Genomic DNA, 24127 nt, shown 5'->3' on the forward strand with positions numbered 1-24127 from the left:
AGTTAAAGTTATATAATAGGAGTATTATTTCTCGCGAAAGTCTCCGCTACGCGTGGAACGCAGACGTTTTTTGTTTTGGCCATGTTTTTGTTTATTGTAGTACGGAGTTAGACTGATGGCCTTAATATTAGTTGTCTTGTGGTTGTTGTTGTTTGACTTGCATCCCACTGGGATTTTTGCATACAGCTTTGGTGTATGGTGCTATTTCAGGAATATTTTGATGGTTTTTTTCCCCTGGATTTTCTGTTTGCACACTCACATAGTCACTTTAAGATGTTTTCTTGTTCGTGTTTTGTTTGTTTGTTGCGGTTGCACCCGATTCAAGAGGCGAATGGCTCACAGGGCTATACCAAAATAAATGGAAATCCGCTGAACCTTCGGGCAGCGCCAGCAGGCGGATGACGCCTGGCGTAGCTGCAGCACAAATGGGCACATTGAGGACTCCCCCGGGGGTGGTGGTGGGGGGGGTCCAGTAACGTGCGGGACCGCGGGATCATCATCCACAACACACAGTGAACAACGCAATGCCCCCGGATCCACGAACACGAAGAAGAAGGAGCCATCGCAACGATCCCACCACGACTGCCTTCGTCGCCTCTTGCATCGACACCGGCAACAAGAACAAGCGGAGGAGAAAGAGGAAGGAGGAGCAGGAGGAGCAGGTTGACAAACACACGGAGGCGCTCGACGTCACCACAACTACTTCTTAGTGGGGGTGGGGGGCGCAGGCGGGGGTAGTGGGGGGGGGGTGTCGGGCATGGGGGGGGGTCAGGCATGGGGGGGTTCAGGCGGGGGGTCAGGCGGGGGGGGGGAGTTCGGGCAAGAGGTGGGGGTCAGGCTGGGGGGTTCAGGCAGGCAGGGCTGTCTGGGGTCCGGCGGGGGGCGGGTCCCTACCCGAGGGGGCGTTCCCATCCCTCCCCCCCTCCCTTACCAAGATGTCCGCCCGCACCGCGCGCGGCGCACGTGGCACGCCGCGCCCCACGCCGCACCGCGCGACTCGCCCAGCACGTGGAGAGAACGGAGTGCCACCACCACCACCCCCCCGTGCGGATTTCTACGCCGTACGGGCGCGCTGACACCCCCGCCGCTCCGAAACCCGGCACTGGGGCCCGGCGTTTCTGCGCCTCTCGCCATGGCCGAGGAGAAACCCTTGCAGCTCAAAGACAAGTGCGTGTGTGTGCGGGGAGAAGTGGGCGGGTGGCCGAGGCGTGGAAAGTTCGCGAGCGGGAGAGGTTCTATCGGAGGCTGTGGTCATCACCCTTAGGGGGGGCTCGTTTCCCGAGCCTCAATGGTCGCAGTGGTCGAATTTTTCTGCTGTTTATAAGTTCCAATTTTTCGTATTAGTGTAGTAGTCGTAGTATCTTTACTCTGGGGAATCGGTGGTGCAGTGGCTAGCGCGCTGCCCTACGAAGCCGGCAAGGATTATCTGAACCGGTCCTGGGCCTCCTCGATGCCGACTCACCCTCAAATGGGTACCTGCCTCAATGTGTAAACATTGTCCACGAGGGAGACAAAGGCGGCCGGGCGTGGTGCTGGCCACTTCACCCGCCCTCCCCCATGCGTACCAATGCCGGCATTCGTCGGTGCCGCTCGCTAACAGCACTTGCCCCCAACAGTCTGTTAAAGCTACACGGGGGATCTTTGTCTCTTCTTGTGGCATTACTCCGGCGTCCCGAGCTGACCACCGCGCGGAGGAGATGGAGCGATGAAAATCCGTTCCGTGTTCTAGGCGGCGGCGGCAGTGGCGGCTTTGGGAGGCCTCCATCGAGCAGTGGATTTGAACCACGGCAGACGATCGTTATAATGTATACAGTACATTTAAAAAAAGAAAAATCTGATCCCAGCTTCTATTCGCAGTTTTTTTTCCTGCCCCAACGTTTTGACTTCTCCCCGGCATTTGCGCAAAAGTGTCGGGACGTTCGTTGTACGCCTTTAATCGCTTTTATTTTTAATCGCGTGCATTGCATAACTTAAGATGTGCTCGGCTGTTTATTGTTTACTCGGGATTACAAGACGTAAGACGCTTCGGGAACTAAAGACGCGCCCGAAACCCGTAACTTTTCATTTAAAATATGCGAAGAGAGGTAAACAAACGCTGAATCCGGGAGGACACGACACACGAGTTTGTATTTACGGGCCCTTGGTCAACAAGGCACTGCTAGACCAGTGGTTCTTCAACTTCACTGCAGCCTTTGGCGCACCCCCATTGGGTTCGCATTCGTTCAAGAAAAATGCACAACGCCGATTAAAATACACGGGGTTTGACGGAACAAAGCAATTCTAGATTTGAAGCTTTCGTGACTGCAAGCATTCATACTCTTTGGTTTTTTCGGTAAAGTCACGTAGGTAAAAAAATCAAATTAAAATAAATGAAAACAACAAATTTAGTTTTCATTTATTTTAATTTTATTTTTTTACCTACGTGACTTTACCGAAAAAAGCAAAGAGTACGAATCAAAGTAATTTGCAAACTCGCGTGCCCCGTGCTTAATTTGTTTCGATTATTCACCTTCTTCACAAACGACCTGGCCACGCCTCGCACCCCCAGAGAGGGCATCACGCACCCCCAGGGGATTTCGTGAACCCCAGGTTAAGAAGGAAGAAGAGCCGCACTGCGCTAGAGGAAGCCCTCTCTCTGTTTTTCTCCTACGCCGCGTCGGTGGTGCGGACGTGAATATCAGAAGGTATCAAATGTGTGACCCAAGTTGCGTTGATTCTCGTTGCAGTTACACGGTCTCCTACAAGTTCGAGCCCTTTTACTCTGGAGGCAAAGTGCAGGTGAGATCTGTGTGTAAACATCACCACTGGGGGAGACAAAGGCGATCGGGGACAGTGATTTCACTGCGTAACAAAACACTTTTTGTTGTTGTTGTTGTTCCTGGGAAGTAGTAAGAGTTATTTCCTAATTGCTGATGCCTCAAAAAGTACAGAAAGTGGCTGTTATTCCCCACAAACTTTGCTTTTGTGACCAGGATAGTGATATTTTGAAATTGACCTATTTTCATTGAGAAAACATTTGTGTCATTCCTTCACATAAAGTCCTGGTCACAAAAGCAAAGTTTGTGGGGAATAATAGCCATTTTCTATACTTTTTAGGCATAAGCAATAAAACAATAACACTTAGTACCCATGAACAAAAATTGTGTTACATAGTGTTTTCAAATCACTACCCCCACCCCACCGCCATCCGTCTTCTGTTCCATCATGAATAGTGCTCGCAAATATTTGTCCCATCTGCCTACACAAGGCATCTCTGTGTGTATGTATGGTCCACTTTCTGCCCTGCCTCCCCCCCCTCCCTTGCTGTGGTTGTCCCATGATTGCTTGTGTTGCGATCGAAACGTTGCGATATCTCATTATTTTTCTACCCACGTGACTTTACCGAAAGAACCAAAGAGTATGCATGGATGTTGAACTCCTTTCTGCGCCGTACTTAGCCAACCGGTGCCAATCGGAGGCGTGGGGGGGGAAGGACGACAAACGAAACGCAAAAAGCAGTTCTAAAGAAGTGAGCTTTCAATCTGGATGTTGAATTAAAAGTGCATCGCTCCCGGTTGCTTGCTAATACCGGAAGGAAGAGCGCTGCAGACGGCCGCAGAAGCGCATCAGAAAGAGCGCGATGCGGTGACCATCTTTGTTCGATGGGCAGCCAAAAGCCGCTGGCGAGGATGACCGGAGTTTGTGTGACGGCTTATTCTTCTTGACGATTTTATGCCTATTCAACACAAGCAATCATCATCACCTGATAATGAGTGCTTGTGTTGCAGTCGAAACGTCGTGAGAATTTTATTGTTTTATATTTTTATTATTTTATTGTTTCCCTTCTACGTGACTTTACCGAAAGAACCAAGAATATGAATCCCTGCAGTCACAAAAGCTTTAAATCAAGATTTTATGCCTGTTTACGCGTATGATGGTGTGTGTGTACGTGTACGCATGTTCGTCTGTCCATTGCGCGTGTATTTACTGTGTTCGCATGTCCAGTAATACTGTATCAGGGTATGTATATGTGTGTGTCCACTGTGTGTGAATAGTAATAATTGCGCCCTTTAACCCAAGTAAATTTCTCGTGTCCCCGCGCACCTTCCCTTACCCCCGTGCCCTATGTCTCTGCGTCCCACGGTCGCTTGCCCCTGCGTCTTGTGTCCCCCGTGTCTCTGCGTCCACGTCTCTCCGTGTCAGTGTGTAAACACGCTTCAGCGTGTCCCGTGTCTCATGCGCGCGTGTCCCAGCATTCCCGTGTCCCTGCGTCCGTGTGTCCACATGTCGGTGAGTAAACGCGCGTCTACGTGCCCCCTTGTGCTCAGTTCAGCGGCGATGGACAGCGCCTGCTGTGCACCTGCGGCACCAAGGTGCAGGTGCTGGACGTGAGCACGGGCAAAGTGATGCACACCATCGCCCAGGTGAGGAAGTTCACCACCACACCCCGAGTACACCGTACACACACACCGCACGCAAACCCCATGCACACCCCGTGGACACCACACACACACACACCGACTATCTGAACCGGTCCTGGGCCTCCTCCAGGTCGACTCGACCTCACCAAGGAGAGACAGGGAGGTCGGGCGTGGTGCTGGCCACCTTACCGCCCCCCCCCCCCGTGTGCCGTGGCGGCCTTCATAGGTGCTACTCGCTAATAGCACTTGCCCCAACAGTCTGTTAATGCTATACGGGGGGGGGGGGGTCCTTTGTCTTTTGTGTGGACGCGCACTCCCCACTCATTTTTGTTTCTCGCCCAACCTCCCATCGTGGCGCTCGTCCCAACAATAATGATTTGCTCGTTGTTGCCCGGCAGGAGGATGAGGAGGACGTCACGTGCTTCGTGTTGAGCCCGGACGATGAGGTGCGTGGAGTGTCTGGCGGGAGGTGGGGGGGGGGTTATATGAGTTCCGTTAGTAATGGGTTCGGTATTGATTAGTTGGGGATTCACGAGTTTGTCTGGAGCTCTGTTAGTATGGTAAGTTCTCGTTTAGCGCGCGGTGTTCACACTAATAAAGCGTTTTCAGTATAACACGGTTCTTCCATTAGGGAGCGCTTCCATTCGGGAGCACTTTCGCACAACCTGGAACGCGCTCACCGTTACAACTTGGAATGTGCCCCATCACCACGCGGACCGTTATAACGTGGAACGCGCACCGTTATAACTTGGAATGTGCCCCATCATCACACGGACCGTTATAACGTGGAACGCGCACCGTTATAACTTGGAATGTGCCCCATCATCACGCGCACCATTATAACTTGGAATGTGCCCCATCATCACGCGGACCGTTATAACGTGGAACACGCACCGTTATAATGTGGAATGTTCACCGTTACCACACGGAACGCGCACCGTTATAACGCGGTTTTTTGAGCCATCGACGCCAAATTATTTTCTTGAGCTGCGCAGCCGAGCGGTATCGTGATACAGTACGCGGAATGATGCAATGACGTAGTGGCGGTATACCCTCGGGTATTCGTCCCACCATCTCGCCTTGTACGCGTAGTGCATCGTATTTCGCCAAACTTTTATCGTTACATTATTCATGGGGAAATTGTTCTTGCCTAATCCGGCACTTTTCAAGAGAGCATCTGCCACGTTAAACGAGGACTTACTGTGTCATCTTACTGTAGTATTGAGCCCTGTTCGTGTTGTGTGTTTTATACGAGTCGCTGTATCGAGCTCCACTGGTTGATTGTGCAACCGGGTGGACACCACTTCCCATGAGTACCATCTCGGATTTCCCCCCACCCCCCCCATCCCAACCTTCCCCCCCCCCACCCCTCACCCTGGCAGGTGATGGTAACGGCGAGCCGGGCGATGTTGCTGCGGCAGTGGGCGTGGCGCGACGCCGCGGTGTGCCAGCGCACGTGGAAGGCCGTCCACGTGGCCCCCATCGTCAGCATGGCCTTCGACGCCACCTCCACACTGCTGGCCACCGGTGGGCGCCGCCCTGGCCATGTGGACTGGGCATTCCTCCCCCCCCCCACACACTCTCACCACTTGGTTTGAACCATCCTGGCCATGTGGACTGGGCATTCCTCCCCCCCACACACTCTCACCACTTGGTTTGAACCATCCTGGCCATGTGGACTGGGCATTCCTCCCCCCCCCCCACACACTCTCACCACTTGGTTTGAACCATCCTGGCCATGTGGACTGGGCATTCCTCCCCCCCACACACTCTCACCACTTGGTTTGAACCATCCTGGCCATGTGGACTGGGCATTCCTCCCCCCCCCCACACACTCTCACCACTTGGTTTGAACCATCCTGGCCATGTGGACTGGGCATTCCTCCCCCCCCCCCCCACACACTCTCACCACTTGGTTTGAACCATCCTGGCCATGTGGACTGGGCATCCCCCCCCCACACACTCTCACCACTGGTTTGAACCACCCTGGCCATGTTGACTGGGCATTCCCCCCCCCCCACACACTCTCACCACTTGGTTTGAACCATCCTGGCCATGTGGACTGGGCATTCCCCCCCCCCCCACACACTCTCACCACTTGGTTTGAACCACCCTGGCCATGTGTATTGGGCATTCCCCCCCCCGCCACACACTCTCACCACCCTGGCCATGTGGCCTTACCCTATCATCCCCCCCCCATCTCAACTTGATTTGGTCCATCCCCTTCATTCTAACCCACTTCATTCCAACCGGTACTGTGCACTTGACAGATCCAGGCCAATATGTGTCAAGACTGCACCTGCCTTTATTCATGGGGACGTGGCCCAGAGGTAGCGCGTTCACCGCTGGTTGTTGCAGAGGGTCACGGTTCCAATCCAAACGGCCGCCCCGGTCAATACCGCTTTCCGCATCACAGTGGACGTTAAATATTCCTTGGCGTCATGCGAAAAAGGGTAGGGCCGCTGTGTGCCCGGCGTCAAGGGTCCAGATTTGAAAATCACCTGCAAATCTCTCAACTGGGATGAATCGCAATCATCCCCCCTCCAACCGCGCGCTACGGTCACTCTTGCGTACGAGACTCGTCTCCGCTTCTCTTTTGAGTTTCTCCCCCCCCTGGCCACACAAACTCTTGAAACTACGCTGCGGGATTATCCCGAGCCGTTGTCCCACGCTCTCCGCGCTCTGGAGCTAATCGTGCTGGCGGCCTCTAGCGCGGTGACCCCCCCCCCCGCCCGTGCCGGTGTGTGCGTGCGTGACGCTTTTCTCGGTGGCGCAGGGAGCAGCGATGCCACCATCAAGGTGTGGGACATCGTCAAGCAGTACTGTACCCACAACTTCCGCGGCTCGTCGGGTGTCGTCGGGTGAGTGGGCGGCCGGAGCCTTCGGACTCGCGCGCGCGTGCGTTTGTGTGCCCTCATCTGTATTTGTGTGTGTGTCTTTGTGCGCGTGTGCCTTTGTGTGTGCCCGTGTGTATGTGTGTGTTTGTGTTGCTGACCACCCACCCCCTTCGTGTGCCGTATCGGCCTTCATTGGTATTACTCGATAGCAGCGCTTGCCCCAACAGTCTGTCGAAGGCTGTACGGCGGATCTTTGCCTTTGTACCCGTGTGCGTGCATTCCGTAGCGTGGTGGCGTTCCACCCGGACACGTCGTGCCCCCGTGTTCTCTCCGCCGCCTCCGACTGCAAGATCCGCGTGTGGGACCTGCAGAGTGGCGCCTGCAGCGCCACCCTCGACGGCCACTACAGCGCCGTCACCGCCCTGCGCTTCGCCTGCGACGGGCGCACGCTGCTCAGGTATCCACGGGTTCACAATGGCCGTGTCACAGACACTGGACTAGCAATGGTGAGATCTGCGGTTTAAGCTCTGGAGTCGAGCCTGTGTCTATTGTCAAGAGGTTGATGATGGCCATGCCGGAGACACTTAGCCAGCACCACTGAGACTTACGATCCAAGTCACGAGACTCGCAGTGGTCCATCTGTCGCTATCGAGGGGTTCGTAACGGCCATGGTGGTTTTCACACCGGTCGTGGTTGGTTGGTTGTGATGTGCGTGGGGATAACCGTTCCGTGTTGTGTCGCGCCAGTGCCGGGAGGGACAGCGTCGTGCTGCTCTGGGAGCTGGAGGCCGGCGTTGTGCGGAAAACGGTGCCCGTGTACGAGGTGAGCGCCACGGCCATGTGACCTGCGCGACACCATGTGACCCGCGCGACACCATGTGACCCGCGCGACACCATGTGACCCGCGCGACACCATGTGACCTGCGCGACACCATGTGACCTGCGCGACACCATGTGACCTGCGCGACACCATGTGACCTGCGCGACACCATGTGACCTGCGCGACACCATGTGACCTGCGCGACACCATGTGACCTGCGCGACACCATGTGACCTGCGCGACACCATGTGACCCGCGCGACACCATGTGACCTGTGCGACACCATGTGACCCGCGCGACACCATGTTACCAACGCAACCCGCGCGACTCCTTCACCAACGCGTCCCCCCCCATCTCGTGACCCCACAGCCCCTGGAGGACCTGGTGGTTCTGCCTGAGGAGGGCGATCAATCGGCACTGGGAGTGGAGGGGAAGGGCATCCACTTCGTCACCGCGGGCAGCAAAGGTGAGAGCGGCAACATGGCGGTCCGAATGAGACCTGACGCTCGGGAGTAAATAAATTGTAATTTATACTCGTCAATTCACTGGCTCGGCCGATTGCACGAATTCTTAGTGTTATTTCAGAACAGACGAGGTTTTTTATTTTTCGCCTCGTTTATCGTGCCTCGTTTATACTGTTTTGTTTGTATTGCGTCATATTTGCGGGGCAACGGGTCACGGAGCGACGGGTCAAGGGGTGACAGGGGTCACGGGGCGACAGGGGTCACGGGGCGACAGGGGTCACGGGGCGACAGGGGTCACGGGGCGACAGGGGTCACGGGGCGACAGGGGTCACGGGGCGACAGGGGTCACGGGGCGACGGGTCGCCAGGGCGACAGGGCTCCTGCGCTTCCCGACAGGAATACATTTCACCCGCACGTGGATTCCCGAGAGTTTGAGCGCACTCGCCTTCCCGCGCCGTCTCCAGGCACGCTGCGCGTGTGGGACGCGGCGAATGCGCGCTGCGTCTTCACGGCGCCACCGCCCGAGGCCGGCTCGCCAGGGGACGACGCCGCAGCAGCGGCTGCGAGCGCCGGGCCCGGCGACGGCGCGGAGCGAACGATCGTGCAGGCTCACCTCGTGCCGGCGCTCGGGCAAATCGCGGCCGTCACCTCCGACCACAACATCATCCTGCACGCGCTGGGAGGGCTGACCGTCGCAAAGCAGGTCCGTGCGTCGTCGGTCCGTCCGTTGAGACCGTTTGCTTGAGGGAGGCGTTCGCGTTGCCTCTGCGAATTGGGTCGTCGTGGCGGTTAACGAGACATAATGAGTTTGGATGACTTCGATTGAGCCACTTTTGTTGAGCTATCGTTTGTGATCGCCAATGTCGCTCGTGAAAAATAAAGCGAATAGCTCGGTGGACTTTTTTTTTGGTAAGAAAAAAAACATAAGTTTAGTTTTATTTGTATATTTATTTAAGTGATTTATCTTTCCCTTACACTTTTCACTCCCTTTTTTTTATCGTGTCCTTTGTTTTTGTAACGTTCTGACCCCATGCCCGCTACTGGACATCTGTGAAAAATAACTTCATAGCTCATCGGATTCCTCCCGTGGTATAAATAAATATTCTGATTCTGCAATTAACATTCCTCCCCCTCCGCCCATGATGTTTCGTTCTTTCGTGCTGCCGCAGTTCGTGGGCTACAACGACGAGGTGCTGGACGTGAAGTTCTTGGGCAAGACGGACTCCCACGTGGCGGTGGCGACCAACAGCGCCCAGATCAAAATCTTCCAGCTTGACAGTTCCCACTGCCAGCTGCTGCACGGGCACAGGGGTGAGTGCGTGAGCGAGAGCGTGAGCGAGAGCGTCGGCGTGCGCGAGTGGCGACGCAGAGCTCGGCGCGCCGCGCTACGAACCCGGCTACGAACCCGGGTTCGATTGCCCGCTCACGGCCAACGCCAGTTACGATTATTTGAACCGGTCCTGGGCCTCCCCGAGGTCGACTCGGCCTCAAATGAGTACCTGGTTGCGGTGTGTGATGTACAACGTGTAAACATGTCCACGATGGAGACAAAGGCGGTTGGGCGTGGTGCTGGCCTCCCACCTCGTGTTCCGTGCCGGCCTTCATAGGTGCCACTCGCTAACAGCACTTGCCTCAACAGTCTGTTCAGGCTGTATGGGGGATCTTTGTCTTTGGTACTAAAGTGGTTAGCGCGCTGCGCCATGAACCCGGCGACCCCGAGTTTGATTCCCGCTCACGGCCAACATCGGTGACGCCACTGGGGAGACAAAGGCGGTTGGGCGTGGCGCTGGTCACCCACCCCCTTCGTGTGCTGTGTTGGTCTTCATAGGTGCTGCTACTCGCTAACAGCACTTGCCTCAACAGCCTGTCGAGGCTACACGGCGGGGTGTGGGGGGGAGATCTTCGTGCTGAAGTGTTTTGTATACATTGTTGCGTGTGCAGACATGGTGCTGGCGCTGGACGTATCGCGAAGGGGCACGATGCTCGCCAGCAGCTCCAAGGTGAGAGCTCACAACCGCAAGCGCCACCAACACCACAACCACCATCAACACAACCACCACCACCATAACACTACACGACAACAACAACAACAACAGACACCATTAGCCACTAAGTTGCGGTGACATCACCACGGCGCTCGTTCCAGACCAGGTGCACTCCCGACACCACAGCCGCCACCGCAGCCAACACCACAAGCGCCACGATAATCGCCACCACCGACACGGTCAATAGCATCGCCCACTCCGCCACACGCTGTTGGTTGCCTGCGCAACCAACAGCGTGGCCCTTAGACCACCACCACCACCACGATGACTGCTGCCGCCTGTACCCCGCCGCCGTGCCCCACGCGATCGCCCGCTGTGACCCGGTCGTTGTGAACAGGACCGCACGGTGCGCGTGTGGAGCATGGAGGAGGCGAGCGGGCACGTGCGCTGCGTCGCCGTGGCGACGGGACACGCTCACGCGGTCGGGGCCGTCGCCTGGTCCAGGTGAGAGCGCCGTGCGTGTGCGTGTCTGTGCGTGCGTGTCTGTGCGTTCGTGTCTGTGCGTGCGTGTCTGTGTCTGCGTGTGTGTCTGTGGGTGTCTTGTGTGCGTTTATTTGCGTGGGTGTCTGTGTGGGTGTGCGTCTTTGGGGAACAGTGAGCGCAGTGGTTAGCGCACTACGAACCCGGCGAGCCGAGTTCGATTCCCGCTCACGACCAATAACACTGCCGAATATGCCCTGGGCCTGTCGTAGGTCGACTCGGCTTTAACATGAGTACAGCATCAGCAACCGGGGAGACAAAGGCGGCCGGGTGTGGTGTTGGCCACCCACCTGTTCGTGTGCCGTGTCGGCCTTCATAGGCGGCTGCTACTCGCTAAAAGCACTTGCTCCAACGGTCTGTTGAGGCTACAGGGGGGTCGGGTTTGTCTTTGTCGTACTGCAGGCTGAAGGATGGCTTCCTGGTGAGCGGGAGCCAGGACTGCACCCTGAAGCTGTGGGACCTCCCCAAGGGTCTCTCGTCCAGCGGCACCGCCACCACCGCCCTCACCTGCCGCTTCACGGAGAAGGCGCACGACAAGGTGGACATGCGCTCGCACGCACGTGCCACACCAGACCATTGCTGGCACACACACACACACACGCTGGTCACTAGCACACGTTCACACGCACACACACACACGCTGGTCACTAGCACACGTTCACACACACACACACACGCTGGTCACTAGCACACGTTCACGTGCACACACACACACGCTGGTCACTAGCACACGTTCACGTGCACACACACACACACACGCTGGTCACTAGCACACGTTCACGTGCACACACACACACACACACGCTGGTCACTAGCACACGTTCACGTGCACACACACACACACACGCTGGTCACTAGCACACGTTCACGTGCACACACACACACACACACTTGTCACCAGCAAAGATAAAGACAAAGATCCCCCGTGTAGCCTTAACAGGCTGTTGGGGAACGTGCTGTTAGCGAGCACCTATAAAGGCCGGCACGGCACACGAAGGGGTGGGTGGCCAACACCACGCCCGGCCGCCTTTGTCTCCCCAGTGGCGATGTTTACACACCACACCAGGTACTCATTTTAGGCTGAGTCGACCTAGGGAAGGCCCAGGACCGGTTCAAATAATCATCACTGGTGTTGGCCGTGAGCGGGAATCGAACCCGAGTCGCCGGGTTCGTAGTGCAGCGTAGCGCTAACCACTACACTACCGCTCCCCCACTGGCCACCAGCACAAAAACACGCGCACACGTGCGGGTGTGCGGGTGGGGGGGGCATGCCTTCGTCGAGCAGCGGACAGACCGTGGGCCCGCTGTTCGTAAACGCGTGCAGGACGTGAACAGCGTGGCGGTCTCCCCCAACGACCGGCTGGTGGCGAGCGGCTCCCAGGACCACACGGTGCGGCTGTGGGCGGTGGCGGCGAAGAAGAAGAAGGAGGAGGAGGGGGGGGGCGGTGTTGGCCCCGTGGCGGTGCTGCGGGGCCACCGTCGCGGCGTCTGGGCCGTCGCCTTCTCCCCCATGGACCAGGTCGTCGCCTCCGCCTCCGCCGACGGCTCCGTGCGGCTCTGGGGGCTGCACGACTTCGCCTGCCTCAAGGTGAGCCACGGCGGAGGCTGACGACACTGCCGCGGTTAACCTCGCGCTGGCGGCTGACACGGTCGCTGACACTGCCGTATCAGCTGCCGTATCAGCTGCTGCTCATAGGATCGCTGACACGGCAGCGGACACGATCACTGACGCAGCAGCGAGCATGGCCACTGGACACAGCAGCCGACACCGCCACTGGACACAGCAAGTAGCAGCTGCCACAGCAGCAGCTAATGCAGCCACCAATGCAGCAATTGCAGTCAGAGCAACTGCTGCAGCAACTGCGAGAGTGAAAACAGCTGCCACAGGAGCAGCCACGGTCGACGCGGTTGTGTCCGTGTGTGCTCTTTACGCGTGAGATCGAATGCTTAAGGTGATGACGATGGTGACGATGACGGTGACGATGGCAGTGACGGTGATGGTGATGAAAAGTCTGGTTCGCTTGTTCCCCCGTGTCCGCCTGTGTGTCTCCCTCTCTCTCTCTGTGCAGACGTTTGAAGGTCACGATGCGTCGGTGCTCAAGGTCGTGTTCGTGGCGCGAGGGACGCAGCTCCTGACGAGGTCAGACAGCGACTTTAATCATTGGCGCAATCAAATACATTTCCGTCGCACTTTTTATTCTTCGCATTTATTGTTCCATTTTTTTTTTGTACCCGTCTCCGTCTCTCCCGCCGCCCCGCGTAGCGGCTCGGACGGCCTCGTGAAGCTCTGGACGATCAAGACCAACGAGTGCGTGCGCACGCTCGACGCGCACGACGGGAAAGTCTGGGGCCTCCACGGCAGCCGTGACGACGAGCGTGTGCTCACCGGCGGGAGCGACGCCTGCATCGTGCTGTGGAAGGCAAGTGACGGCCGGAACCACTTGACCCTAACACCCCCCCCACCCAAACCTCCCCCCCCCCCCACCACCACCACAGCAGCAGCGGCTTTTGGCTAACCATCGGACAAAGACAGTCACCGCATCGCGCGCTCTCAGACGCGCTTCTGCGGCCGTCTGGAACGCTCTTCCTTCCGATATTAGGTAGTCGCTGGGAGCGATGCACTTTTAAATCTAAATCGAATTTCTTTAGAACTGCTTTTTGGGTTTAGTTTGCGGTCCTTCCCCAGCACCTACGATTAGCACGGCACCTCCACCAGCTGCAGGATTTCAGCGCAGCATTCGCATGCGGCAAAAATACGAATATCACAATCATCGATCCGCACTACGCGATTCTTGCGCGTCCTATCACAAGCGTAGAGAGGCGATCGGAATCAAACGTCCCGAGGGCCTCCTGTCACGTGCCCTCTTGTAAAACACCGCGACGCGTGCGCTATTTATTTATCAATCTATCAGCCGAGCTCGCCAACTCAACCTTCCATCTCCACCGCAGGACGTGACGCAGGAGGAGCAGGAGGAGGAGCGGAAGAAGGAGGAGGAGCAGCTGCTGAAGTGAGCGTCGCCATCGCAGCGCGCAACATCAACGGCAGCGCGGTTCGGGTTAGGGGCAGGGGGGTTGGCAGCACGCGCGCCTCTTTGAGGACCGCTTCGTGACGTTATTTGTTAAGGGCCACCGTGTCGTATTCTCGCATGCATTGCGGCGCTCTGGGAATTTTAGTTTTTTTACCGAATTTCGAAAAAAATGGGTCTTGGTATTTTGATTGCCGATCCCTGGGTAAGGGCCTACAACACCTGGTATTCGTGGGCGGTCTCCCAGTCGAGGAGTTCTGACCAGGCTCAAATCTGCTTGGCTTCCGAGATCCTCGCAGCGGCTTTTGGCTAGCTATCGAACAAAGACGGTCACTGCATAGCCCGCACGATGCGATTCTGCGGCCGTCTGGAACGCTCTACCTTCCGATATGATGAAGCCACTGGAGCTGTGGACTTTTAAATCTAAATTGAAAACTTCATTTTTTTAGAACTGCTTTCTGTGTTTAGTTTGCTGTCCTTCCCCCGCACCTCCGATTGGCACGGTCGGCTATGGTACGGTGGTGCAATAGAAGTGCAACACACATACATACTTACATCCGACGAAGTCGAGTGCATTCCATTCCGGTCATAGGTGGAGGCGACGGCAGCGGTGGCCGTAATGGGGAGTGAAGCCGTCAGTGACGTACATGGTAACGGAGGCCCTGCCCTTGCTACGAATGTGTAGTCAAATTGGTGCAAAGGGAGCGAGCATTTGGCGACTGGTGTTGCAAATATTTGGTGTGGTGGTGGTGGGGGGGGGGGCACGTCTTTGCCAACCGCGGTCGAGATTTGAACCCCCGAGAACCGTCGGTGACCTCGGAGTTACTGCGCTCGTTTAATTTCCTTCCCCTCGTGAATGCTGCGTCTGGCAGGAGACAGGAACTTTCGAACTTGCTGCACGAAAAGAAATACCTGAAGGCTCTCCGCCTCGCCATCTCCCTCGATCAGCCCCACACGACACTGACCGTCATCCAAGGTGAGTGGGGAAACTAAACTGTAAACTAAACCTATTCATTTTATACCAGTTCAGGCCCACTGAGGTATGAAGCTCTTTTTTTTCCAGAACCGCTCAACGAAGTGGCTTATCATGTGATTTGAAATGTGGAGGGAAAAACCGGAGGACCATGAGAAAAATCCACGCGACCACGGGGAGAGAGACACGTAAACTCCAAATAAACAGCAGGCGTCAGGGTCGGGATCGAACCCACGTTGTGAGATGAGATTTCCACCTTAGCTCGCACGTTCGGGTAGCGCGTACCGCGCTGCACATGGTTTTGCGCCGTCGGTCGACACGCGGTAACCCCACCCGAACCACCACCCCCCCCACCCCCTGTGTCGTGGCGCAGCGATCCTGGATGAGACGGGAGGACGAGAGGACCTGGAGGCCACCATCGCCAAGCTGAGACAGGACCAGAAAGGTGAGGACGGAGGGCCTGGCGGCCGGTGGAGAGGCGTTCTCGCGTCGTCATCGCTGGCCGTGATGGTTACGTTCGTGCAAAGGCTGGTGACCCAGACGGTCCATCGACTACGCTGGACATGGCTGTTGTAACAAATAATGTTCTGTAGCTACCTTGGATTTTTTTGGTCGATTCCCATCACGAGTCTTTTTCTTAGTGTGGGACGAAACCGGAGAAGATCCCAATGTACAGAGAGGGGGTTACGCTCAAAGCTTCGCACCGATGGATTCAAGAATCCACCGCTGGCTGTGCTGCCATCTCTTGGTCAGCCCCATTCGTGTGACACCTGGTATTCCCCCGGAATGGCAGTCTCACATCCCGAGGAGTTAACTAGGCAAAAAATGTTTCTGCTTGGCTTCCAACCTACTGTGGACACCTGTGCAAAAAGAGCTTCATCGCTCATTGGATTCCTCCTGCAGTATAAATATTCCGTTTCTGACGTCGACTTCCTACTCAAAGGCCAAACCAACGGCTGCGGGGCCTGCCCTGTTGACTACGGAACCGTGCGGCCGTCCCGCGCCGCAGCCCTCCGAATCGCGCTGCCACTGGCCAATCTCACCTCGGTCGTCTCACGCGGGCAGGTTGCGGGGAACTTTTTTTGCCACAGAGTCGCTGCTCAAGTTCGCCGTGACGTGGAACACGAACTCTCGCAGCTGCCACGAGGCGCACGCCGTGCTCGCCACGCTCTTCCGGCACGTGCCGCCCGGCGACCTCCTGCGCTTCGCCAACGTGCAGCCCGCCGTCGAGGCGCTGCTGCCCTACAGCGGTGCGTCCGGTGGCGGTGGGCGGGGGAGCGGGGGCCAGGTGTCCACCTGTGGGTCCACCCACGTTAACGCTTGCGCAGCGATACGTCGCGCTGCCAATGAATGCTGTGAACTTGGATCGGTTGGCGTTTCTTGTTGGTGAACCGATTGCGAATGAGTGAACCTTGAATATGTATTATTTCTCATCCCGCGCATTGCCGTGGATCGACATTCTATCACATTTCACGACATTTCTTTATTCGGCGCAGGTGAAGATAATTCATCTCAGTGGGCAGTGGACCTGGCTAAATAGTGTGAATGAAGGAATGAATGACACGGGCACAGCCCTCTTGTCGGCAGCGGGAACGCCTGTGCGCTGTGCAATTAATTGTAAGTCGCACCGTCCGGCTGCGTGCGCACGTTGAGCTTCTTACGCACCGTGTGTGGCCAGCCGCGCTAATCGGAGGTGCCCTCTCTCTTGACAGAGCGACACTTCCAGAGGATGGGGCGGCTCCTGCAGGCCGCCATGTTTGTGGACTACACCTGGAGGAGCATGCGGCTCTTGTCCGACTTCAAGTGAGCGCCCCTCCCCCACTCGCCGCACAAAACATTTGAAAGGTTGCACTCATTGCACACTAAAGCGCTTGCCACGAATGAACCACAATACCTTGTGCTGCTGATGTCAAGGAGCTTAAACCATCACGCAAACTCCGGTAATTCTCGCAGGAGCGGCTTTTGGCTCGCCATTGAACAAAGACGGTCACTGCATTGTGCGCTTGCAGATGCACTTCTGCAGCCGTCTGGAACGCTCTTCCGATATCACGAAGCCACAGGAGCTATGCACTTTTAAATCTAGATAGACGACTCATTTCTTTAGAACTGCTTTTTGTGTTTGTTGTCCTTCCACTGCACCTCCGATTAGCATGGTTGGCTACGTACAACACACCGGCGTGCTGTACTAGTAAAGGCTACATAAGGTGGTGCGAAAGAAGTTCAACATGCATAACTACACGGTCCCGGGCTCCCTCCATTACACCAACCTACACTATAACCAGCAGTCAAATAAACCGCCCATGATCGGCATGGCATTCTGGATGGGCCATCATCAAGCTGGACATCTGTGAAAAAGAGCTTTATAGCTCATCGGATTCCTCCAGTATAAATATTCTGATTCTGAAGCAGTGGATTGACAAGAGGCCTGTAAATTGTTATTGTACACCGTTGACAACATACATTCATCTGAAATGTCTATGCAGGAGCACGGATGCCATGGAGGTGGACGGGGTGGACGCCGCTCGGCCGAGCTTCAGGGTAGACAAAATCGGAGCTCGACCTCCGAGCGGCAACGCTGCCACCGCTGATGCCAGCGACGGCTCTGTGTCCGGGTTCGAGTCAGAGTCGGAGTCCGAATCGTCGGACGATGATGATTGCAAGGCCACTGCGGTGCCCAGGACAAGACGCGGCAAGGCAACTCCCGCACCAAAATCCAGCAGCGAGGATTCCGGATCAGAGTCGGAGTTGAGTGAAGAAGATGAGGAGAAAGAACAGCCATGCTCCACTAGTGACGAGGACTCAGCTGCTCTGGGTTTTGAGGCAAAACCGCAAACGAAAGTGGCGGGGAGGGTGACTCGCGCGCGCACCATTGCTAAAGGACAATCGCCCAAGGCTCTAAAGAAGCAAACGAAAAAAGTGTAGTGCCCCAAAAGTTTAGTTGTTTCGTACTGGGCTTAAGGTGGACAGCAGATGGCAACATCTGTTTGTTGTTGCGCTGTTTCTCTATGCTCCCCCTGCCTTCAAACTACATTGACCAGCATAAAGTATGAACCCCCCCAGGACCAGCATGGCATGGGGAGGCACTCATCCAGCAGTGGATTGGCAAAAGGGGGCTCTACACTTAGTGATTAATTTTAATGTGTTGCCCTTTACTGTACCAACCGTGTGCGCCGGAACCTCGCCCACCAATAGCTCAACATTTTTGCATCAATAAAATATTCTTGCCCTCAAAATGCATGGGATCAATGTGTGAGAACTGGTGTCAAGTTTATGCAAATTATTTAGTGATGTTACAATAAAACTAAGGGAAACAAGTAAAGCCATACAAATGAAATGGTAAAATTGAGCCAATTATCAATTGTTGAATTGGTATTGTAATAATTTATTGGCTTCACAGGGTGGCAGGGGGTGTGAATCATAACCAACCGAGCCGTGGTCTACAGCTGTTCACTCCTAAGTGACAAATGAAACTCGTACACTCTTTAACGGTAACTTCAAGTTACTCTTTATTTGCCGAGCCATTTACGCGCGTAACTTGCATTGATCCGCGTGACATTCCGTACGCGCAGCGACGGCAAAATTTTAAATTATACAAGGAAATACGCGACTGGAGGTGGTGGGACGAAATAACTTCCTTTCCTACTGTTGGTGGTGGTGGTGGTGGAGCGAGCGAGCGTGCGCCGGCATTCAGAAGCCACCAAATTCCTTGAGCGCCGTGTTGTGTTGGCGGCCGTTGCTCAGAAGTTCTTGAGCCATTCAAGGCTGTTGCCCTTTTTCTCGCATGGGTGTTGCGGCACATCGGGCATGTTGCCATCATCCCGCACAGGCACTACCGGGGGGGGGGGGGGGGGGAGAGGATGGAGATAAGAGGGATGGGGGCACGATGCATTTGGGGAAATAGCTGAACGTTCACGCCAAGATCAGCTGAGTAGGGACGAGCAGCAAGGACGACACTTCGATTCAAATCGATATCGTACCGCGCATAACGTGCACGTTGAATCGTGCGCGTGCGACTAGATTAGAAATGATTACGGCAAGTGGTATTGTTACATTTAGATGAATGGAGAGAGCAACTATATGAATAAGTACGACAGAGCAACTGCTCCTAACTCTTAACGAGATCGTTTGGAGACAAAATTATTGGTTATTGAATTGAATCCTGAATTTTTTAAATTTGGGTTCATAAATTCAAGCAGGCATGGGTCGGATTAAATTTAAAGGCATTTGCACGTGTCTGCTTTGAATGCTGCCATGCGACATTGGTGAAATATTTGTTTTTCAAATATTTGAGATATTTGCAATAGTGATGGCAACGTCAATGAATAAGGGTGGCCCGTTAGGAAAAAAAATACTGAACTTGCTTGCTCACACCCGTTCATGCTTGTGTAACACACAGAAACACAACTTATGTTGTGAAGTGAAAGTCAGAAGACTTAATACAGTAATTTCCAAAACGTAACCGAACTTATCGAGTGACTCACCCGGATAGTAGTACGGACTGGCCAGGCTCAACTTTCTCGAGTACTTGGTGAGGGGGCTCACGAATGGCAGAATCAGCGCTGTGGGGCAGATGGTGGCCGATGCACCAGAGGGGACGGGGAGAACAATAAAAATGAAAAATACCCTTAAAACATCCTCCCCACCTCTTGCCACCTTCCCGAAACCACCAACCCACACAGGTAGCCACTGGGGACAGCATGGTAGACAGCAGTTGCCAGAGGCAGAAGACTGAGGGGTTTATAAGTTGAATCCCACTTTCGCATACTAACCATCTATCTAGGTTATTCTTAATGTGTCACATAGGGTAACAACAGCACACTCTTGTAAGCATTTTGTTGAACTTCTTTCGCACCGTACGTAGCCAACCACGCTAATCGTAAGTGCGGGATTTACAAGTACATAGGCTCCAGTGACTTCCGAATATTTAAAGTGTTCCGCAGAAGCGCATCTGAAAGCGTGCGATACAGTGACTGTCTTTGTTTGATGGTTAGCTAAAAGCCGCTGCGAGGATGACCGGAGTTTGCGTGATGGTTTATGTTCCTTGACGAGATCAGCGAGGTATTGTGGTCCATTTATGACAAGCACTTTGTGTGTAATGAGGTAACAAGCTGAGATTAGGAGCACTCCCTTTAAGAGTGTGCTCCTAATCTCAGCTCGTTACCTGTATAAAAGACACCTGGGAGCCAGACATCTTTCTGATTGAGAGGGGGTCAAATACTTATTTCCCTCATTAAAATGCAAATCAATTTATAACATTTTTGACATGCGTTTTTCTGGATTTTTTTGTTGTTATTCTGTCTCTCACTGTTCAAATAAACCTACCATTAAAATTATAGACTGAACATTTCTTTGTCAGTGGGCAAACGTACAAAATCAGCAGGGGATCAAATACTTTTTTCCCCTCACTGCAGTACATGGTAATTCTCCACAAAGGCCGAGTTGGCCAAGTGGCTCAAAGGATAACGTCACCAAGCTTGCATCACCGAGATCCTGCGTTCAACTCCATGTTTAAACCGGATTCTCAAGCGTAGGCCACTTGATGGTGTCAGCCAGGTCACACCGATGGCTGTGTTAAGTAATTACTTAGAGTTTTTTTGACAATGTGGCTTTTTTCCAGTTCGCCTGCTTGAAAGAGATTGTTTTTTTGACAGGTCATCAACACTTTGCAGGGGGCAAATAAAAGGTGACTCCCCCCCGCCCCCCCCGCCTAGTGTAGGCAATGGCTTCTGGAGTTACTTCAGAATTGGTTCCTTGACGTCATCCTCCGGGGCCGTTCTGGACACCCAGTGTTAAGCTGCTCACGGTGAGTTCCTCGTCTCGTGTGACGATAGGACGCTGACGATGCGAGTGGCGTTATCATTAGGAGGGACAGAAAATGCTACATTTAGAACAACAACAAAAACGTCAAGGCTGTCACCCGATTATCAAATTATCCGTGCAAATCCGACAAAGTCGTGAAAGCGTGGCCCACAATGCCATCCCGCCACGAGCCTTCAACACAAAACCGCCGTCGCAACAATTACCGGTCATGCCGATTCCCAAGGACGCCATAATCACTGGCTCCTTGTTCCACAGGTGCTTGAGGTAGGCTGCAGAGGAATGACGGCAAAAAAGACACTTGTGTTAAGATTTTTTACAAGGCTCCGCCGGGATTTGACTTGCGGTAAGGGTCAGGATCAGAGCTAAGTTTGTGTTGGACAAGGGTCTGGTTACCATAGTTACGGCGAGGACTAGGGTTAGCTTGCCTAGTTAGGATTCGCAGTAGAGCTGCTGTCTGCTTCATTCGTGTCACACCACATGGTGGGTGGTTTCAGCATTTTTTTTTATTCACAAGTCACTTGCCGTGTTGACAGCCCTGCGTGATGCTGTTAACAATCAGAGCAGAATAAAGTGGCATCTGAGCTGGGGAAAACTCGTGGCATCGAACAATAATTCACTGCTATAGCAGTGAATTCCCAATGATGTGCCCTCTTCAAGGGTTGGCACAATCGTATTGCCAACTCCCCCTTTAAAAAAAACTATACAAACTACACCATTTTTTAACTTTACCAGGTAAGGCCCACTGAGCTATATAGCTTTTTTTGTGTCAGAAGCGATCTTGGCCCACAAATGATAGCTCAACGAAGTGGCTTATTTGCGGGAATTTTATCGCAACAAAATACACGAAACGCGTGACGTTGATTCGACACGTGGAGAGAGAAAGACCCGGAGAAAAATCCACGCGACCACGGGGAGAGAGGGGGAGAGAGACACGCAAACTCCAAATATACAGCAGCAGCAGCAGGCGTCAGGGTCGAACCCACGACCTCCTGTATACCGGGCGAGGTAGTTAACACGTCGAGATGATCGGTAAGTCCGTGCACACGCTCTGCCTTTGCTCCGCCTATGCCTACAAATGCACTTCTCGTTGTAAACGCATTTCCATTTCGCATTGGCGAATTTGGAACAAAACCCGACGGTCAGCATTTAGGAGGAGCGATACCACCACCAGTGTGGATAGCGCAACGCGGCTCGCTGCGAACCAGGCAACCTTGAAGTTCGATCCCGGCCAACATCAGCGGCGGCGAACGATGCTCGGACGGAACCGGTGCTGCGGCCGGCAACAAGCAGCACCGTCACAGTCATCATCGACCGAGAGGTCAGCGCATCGCTTGAATTGTGCAAGGTTACCCATCCCCACCCCCGATTATGCCGCGCCAGTGCAGCCACGGCCTCTCAAAAAAAAAAACACGACTCGTAAACAAACACCTGAGGCGTAAACAAAAACAACAGGAAGCGTTACGATCATTCGCAACAACGAACCCCACGGGAGCCGACAACAGCGCCGCGCCACACACACACGCGCGCGTTCCTTCGGTTTCAAACCAAAGGCCGCAAGCAACGCTTGACGAATTCACGACGCCGGCCCGCTTGAGAGTGGCACCGCGGGCTGTAGTCGCCCACGATCCTTGCGACCATCGATGATCAACGTTCAAACTGCGGCAGCCACCGCCGACGCCGCCGACGCCGCCACACAGCGAACGAGAAACTCACCGCCGAACGCCATCGCCACCGCCGGGTACCGCGTGACCTTGGGGGTGTGGGCGGGGCAGAGGGTGGGGGGCGGGACGATGGAGGGGGGAGGGCGTGGTTATGCAGATAGGGAGGGGGGCGGGACGATAGAGGGGGGAGGGCGTGGTTATCTAGATAGGGAGGGTGCGGTGCTATGTATAAGAGGGCGGGGTCAATGAGGGAGAAAGAAGGCGTGGTCGAGTTGGGTATTGGTCTTTTCGATGCAGCGAGTTGGCAAAGCACCTGCTGGGTGTCTGTCCCGAGACCTCCTGTCAGCAAGAGTGCACCTAGCCTGGCACAGGCGCTGTGGTGACGGCACCGTCACTTGGTGGCGAACGGCGGATGTTGGTATTGGTCAAGTGGGCAGAGTAGGGGGGGGGCTACAGCTGTTGTGATGCATCTGCCAGTCATCTCAGTGAGCCACAACCCATGGCACCTGCTAGGTGTCTGTACAGAGACCTCCTATCAGCAGCGAGCCTTCCGACACTTCACGTGGTCTCAAGGTGCACCTGGCCTGGCACAGGCGCTGTGGTGACGGCACCGTCACTTAGTGGCGAAACGGCGGATGTTGGTGTATTGGTTATATCGATAGGTGCGGGGCTAAATGTGGGCAAAGTGAGAGGGGGGCAGGAGGGAGCGGTCGTTAGGTTGATGGCCAATCGTGAGCAAATTATGAAAAATAATAAGAGGCTTTACACCTAGTCTGGCAATAGGATGCGTTCAGATGTTCAGACCCCAAATATAAACCGTTTTTTAATGTCTGCATTATCCACACACATTTATGGAAAACATGCCAACAAACACGCTCTGATAATGCATGCATTGTCTTTGAAACTGACTGGCCTGCACCAGAGACAGCCTTCTTTATGGCCTAGTCTCACTGGTGTTAGACCACAGAGAACGCCAACAGGCGAACAGCACAAAGGCAATGCTCGAGTTGAGCAGTTATATCTATGGGACCGAGAGGAACTATAAGAGATTAATTCTGCCGAACGCAAATGTGGATCATTGTTAGTCGGTTAGAAGTGATTTGACAGCTTTAATTCTGTGTCTGAGAGTTGGTGGATTGAATATTAATATTTTTGGGGCAGTGACAAGTTCTACGGTCCCACAGTTTGGTTGTTTGTAGCTGCAGTCACGCACATACATGTTCTGTTTTCCCACGTGGGGCGTTAGGTTATTTAATCGGCAGATTAGGTTGAAGTCGCTCCATGCCGGCGCTATCAGCTGGTAGACTGCTTGACTGGTGACGCCGAGACGGTGAAGACTCCAACAGCAGCACGACGGGGATCCCAACGCCAATCGACAGCCCCGAGGTCCCCTCCCGGGGCCCCTCTTATACTGCCAGCGTACCCTGGCTCCGCCCCCGGCCACGCCCCCTTTTGGAACCTACTAGCGGGTTCTCGATGCGCCCCTTCCGTAACCTTTCCCCTAAATCCCTCTCTGGTCTATATCACGTGACCTGCTGTCAGTCAGGGCTGCTGTAAGCTGCAGACCCGCTTCCCTGCCAGCAGCCAGCACTATGCTGCTAC

At 54.6% G+C, this 24127-nt stretch overlaps 2 protein-coding genes across 3 annotated transcripts; one reads left to right on the forward strand and one right to left on the reverse strand.

Moving 5' to 3' along the window:
* The first annotated feature begins 936 nt into the window (after nt 1-936).
* Nucleotides 937-18277, forward strand: TBL3 (transducin beta like 3). 2 transcript variants are annotated; one of them, XM_032978609.2, is made up of 23 exons: nt 937-1167; nt 2727-2778; nt 4308-4403; nt 4799-4846; nt 5783-5927; nt 7177-7261; nt 7524-7694; nt 7984-8059; nt 8426-8522; nt 8985-9223; nt 9690-9831; nt 10462-10520; nt 10903-11009; nt 11448-11583; nt 12370-12633; nt 13115-13185; nt 13309-13465; nt 13995-14053; nt 14944-15047; nt 15418-15489; nt 16136-16294; nt 16757-16847; nt 17528-18277. In XM_032978609.2, the coding sequence occupies exons 1-23, from the start codon at nt 1133-1135 to the stop codon at nt 17964-17966; spliced, it is 2904 nt and encodes a 967-aa protein (XP_032834500.2). In that variant the 5' UTR covers nt 937-1132; the 3' UTR covers nt 17967-18277. The 2 variants fall into 2 exon arrangements, with proteins under 2 accessions (XP_032834500.2, XP_075908624.1); XM_076052509.1 differs by lacking the exon at nt 937-1167 and adding an exon at nt 1222-1472.
* A 248-nt stretch (nt 18278-18525) lies between these two features.
* NDUFA3 (NADH:ubiquinone oxidoreductase subunit A3) lies at nt 18526-22679 on the reverse strand. The gene is made up of 4 exons (XM_032978623.2): nt 22578-22679; nt 21068-21133; nt 19526-19603; nt 18526-18873 (listed from the first exon to the last, which is right to left on the reverse strand). The coding sequence occupies exons 1-4, from the start codon at nt 22588-22590 to the stop codon at nt 18782-18784; spliced, it is 249 nt and encodes an 82-aa protein (XP_032834514.2). The 5' UTR covers nt 22591-22679; the 3' UTR covers nt 18526-18781.
* Nucleotides 22680-24127: the final 1448 nt, after the last annotated feature.

Source organism: Petromyzon marinus, chromosome 3, assembly GCF_048934315.1.
Source record: "Petromyzon marinus isolate PM22_M1 ecotype Great Lakes invasive population chromosome 3, UKy_Petmar_22M1.pri1.0, whole genome shotgun sequence".
In the NCBI taxonomy this organism is placed as follows: Eukaryota; Metazoa; Chordata; class Hyperoartia; order Petromyzontiformes; family Petromyzontidae; genus Petromyzon; species Petromyzon marinus.

Bases quoted from the DNA above. Each gene is read 5' to 3' on its own strand.
- TBL3 (XM_032978609.2), top strand. From the start codon at position 1,133: ATGGCCGAGGAGAAACCCTTGCAGCTCAAAGACAA. The intron at 8,523-8,984 runs GTGAGAGCGGCA...CGCCGTCTCCAG, and splicing joins CGTCACCGCGGGCAGCAAAG to GCACGCTGCGCGTGTGGGAC. The intron at 14,054-14,943 runs GTGAGCGTCGCC...TGCGTCTGGCAG, and splicing joins GAGGAGGAGCAGCTGCTGAA to GAGACAGGAACTTTCGAACT.
- NDUFA3 (XM_032978623.2), bottom strand. The intron at 19,604-21,067 runs GTAATTGTTGCG...TCTGCCCCACAG, and splicing joins CTTGGGAATCGGCATGACCG to CGCTGATTCTGCCATTCGTG. The intron at 18,874-19,525 runs GTGAGTCACTCG...CCCCCCCGGTAG, and splicing joins CAGTCCGTACTACTATCCGG to TGCCTGTGCGGGATGATGGC.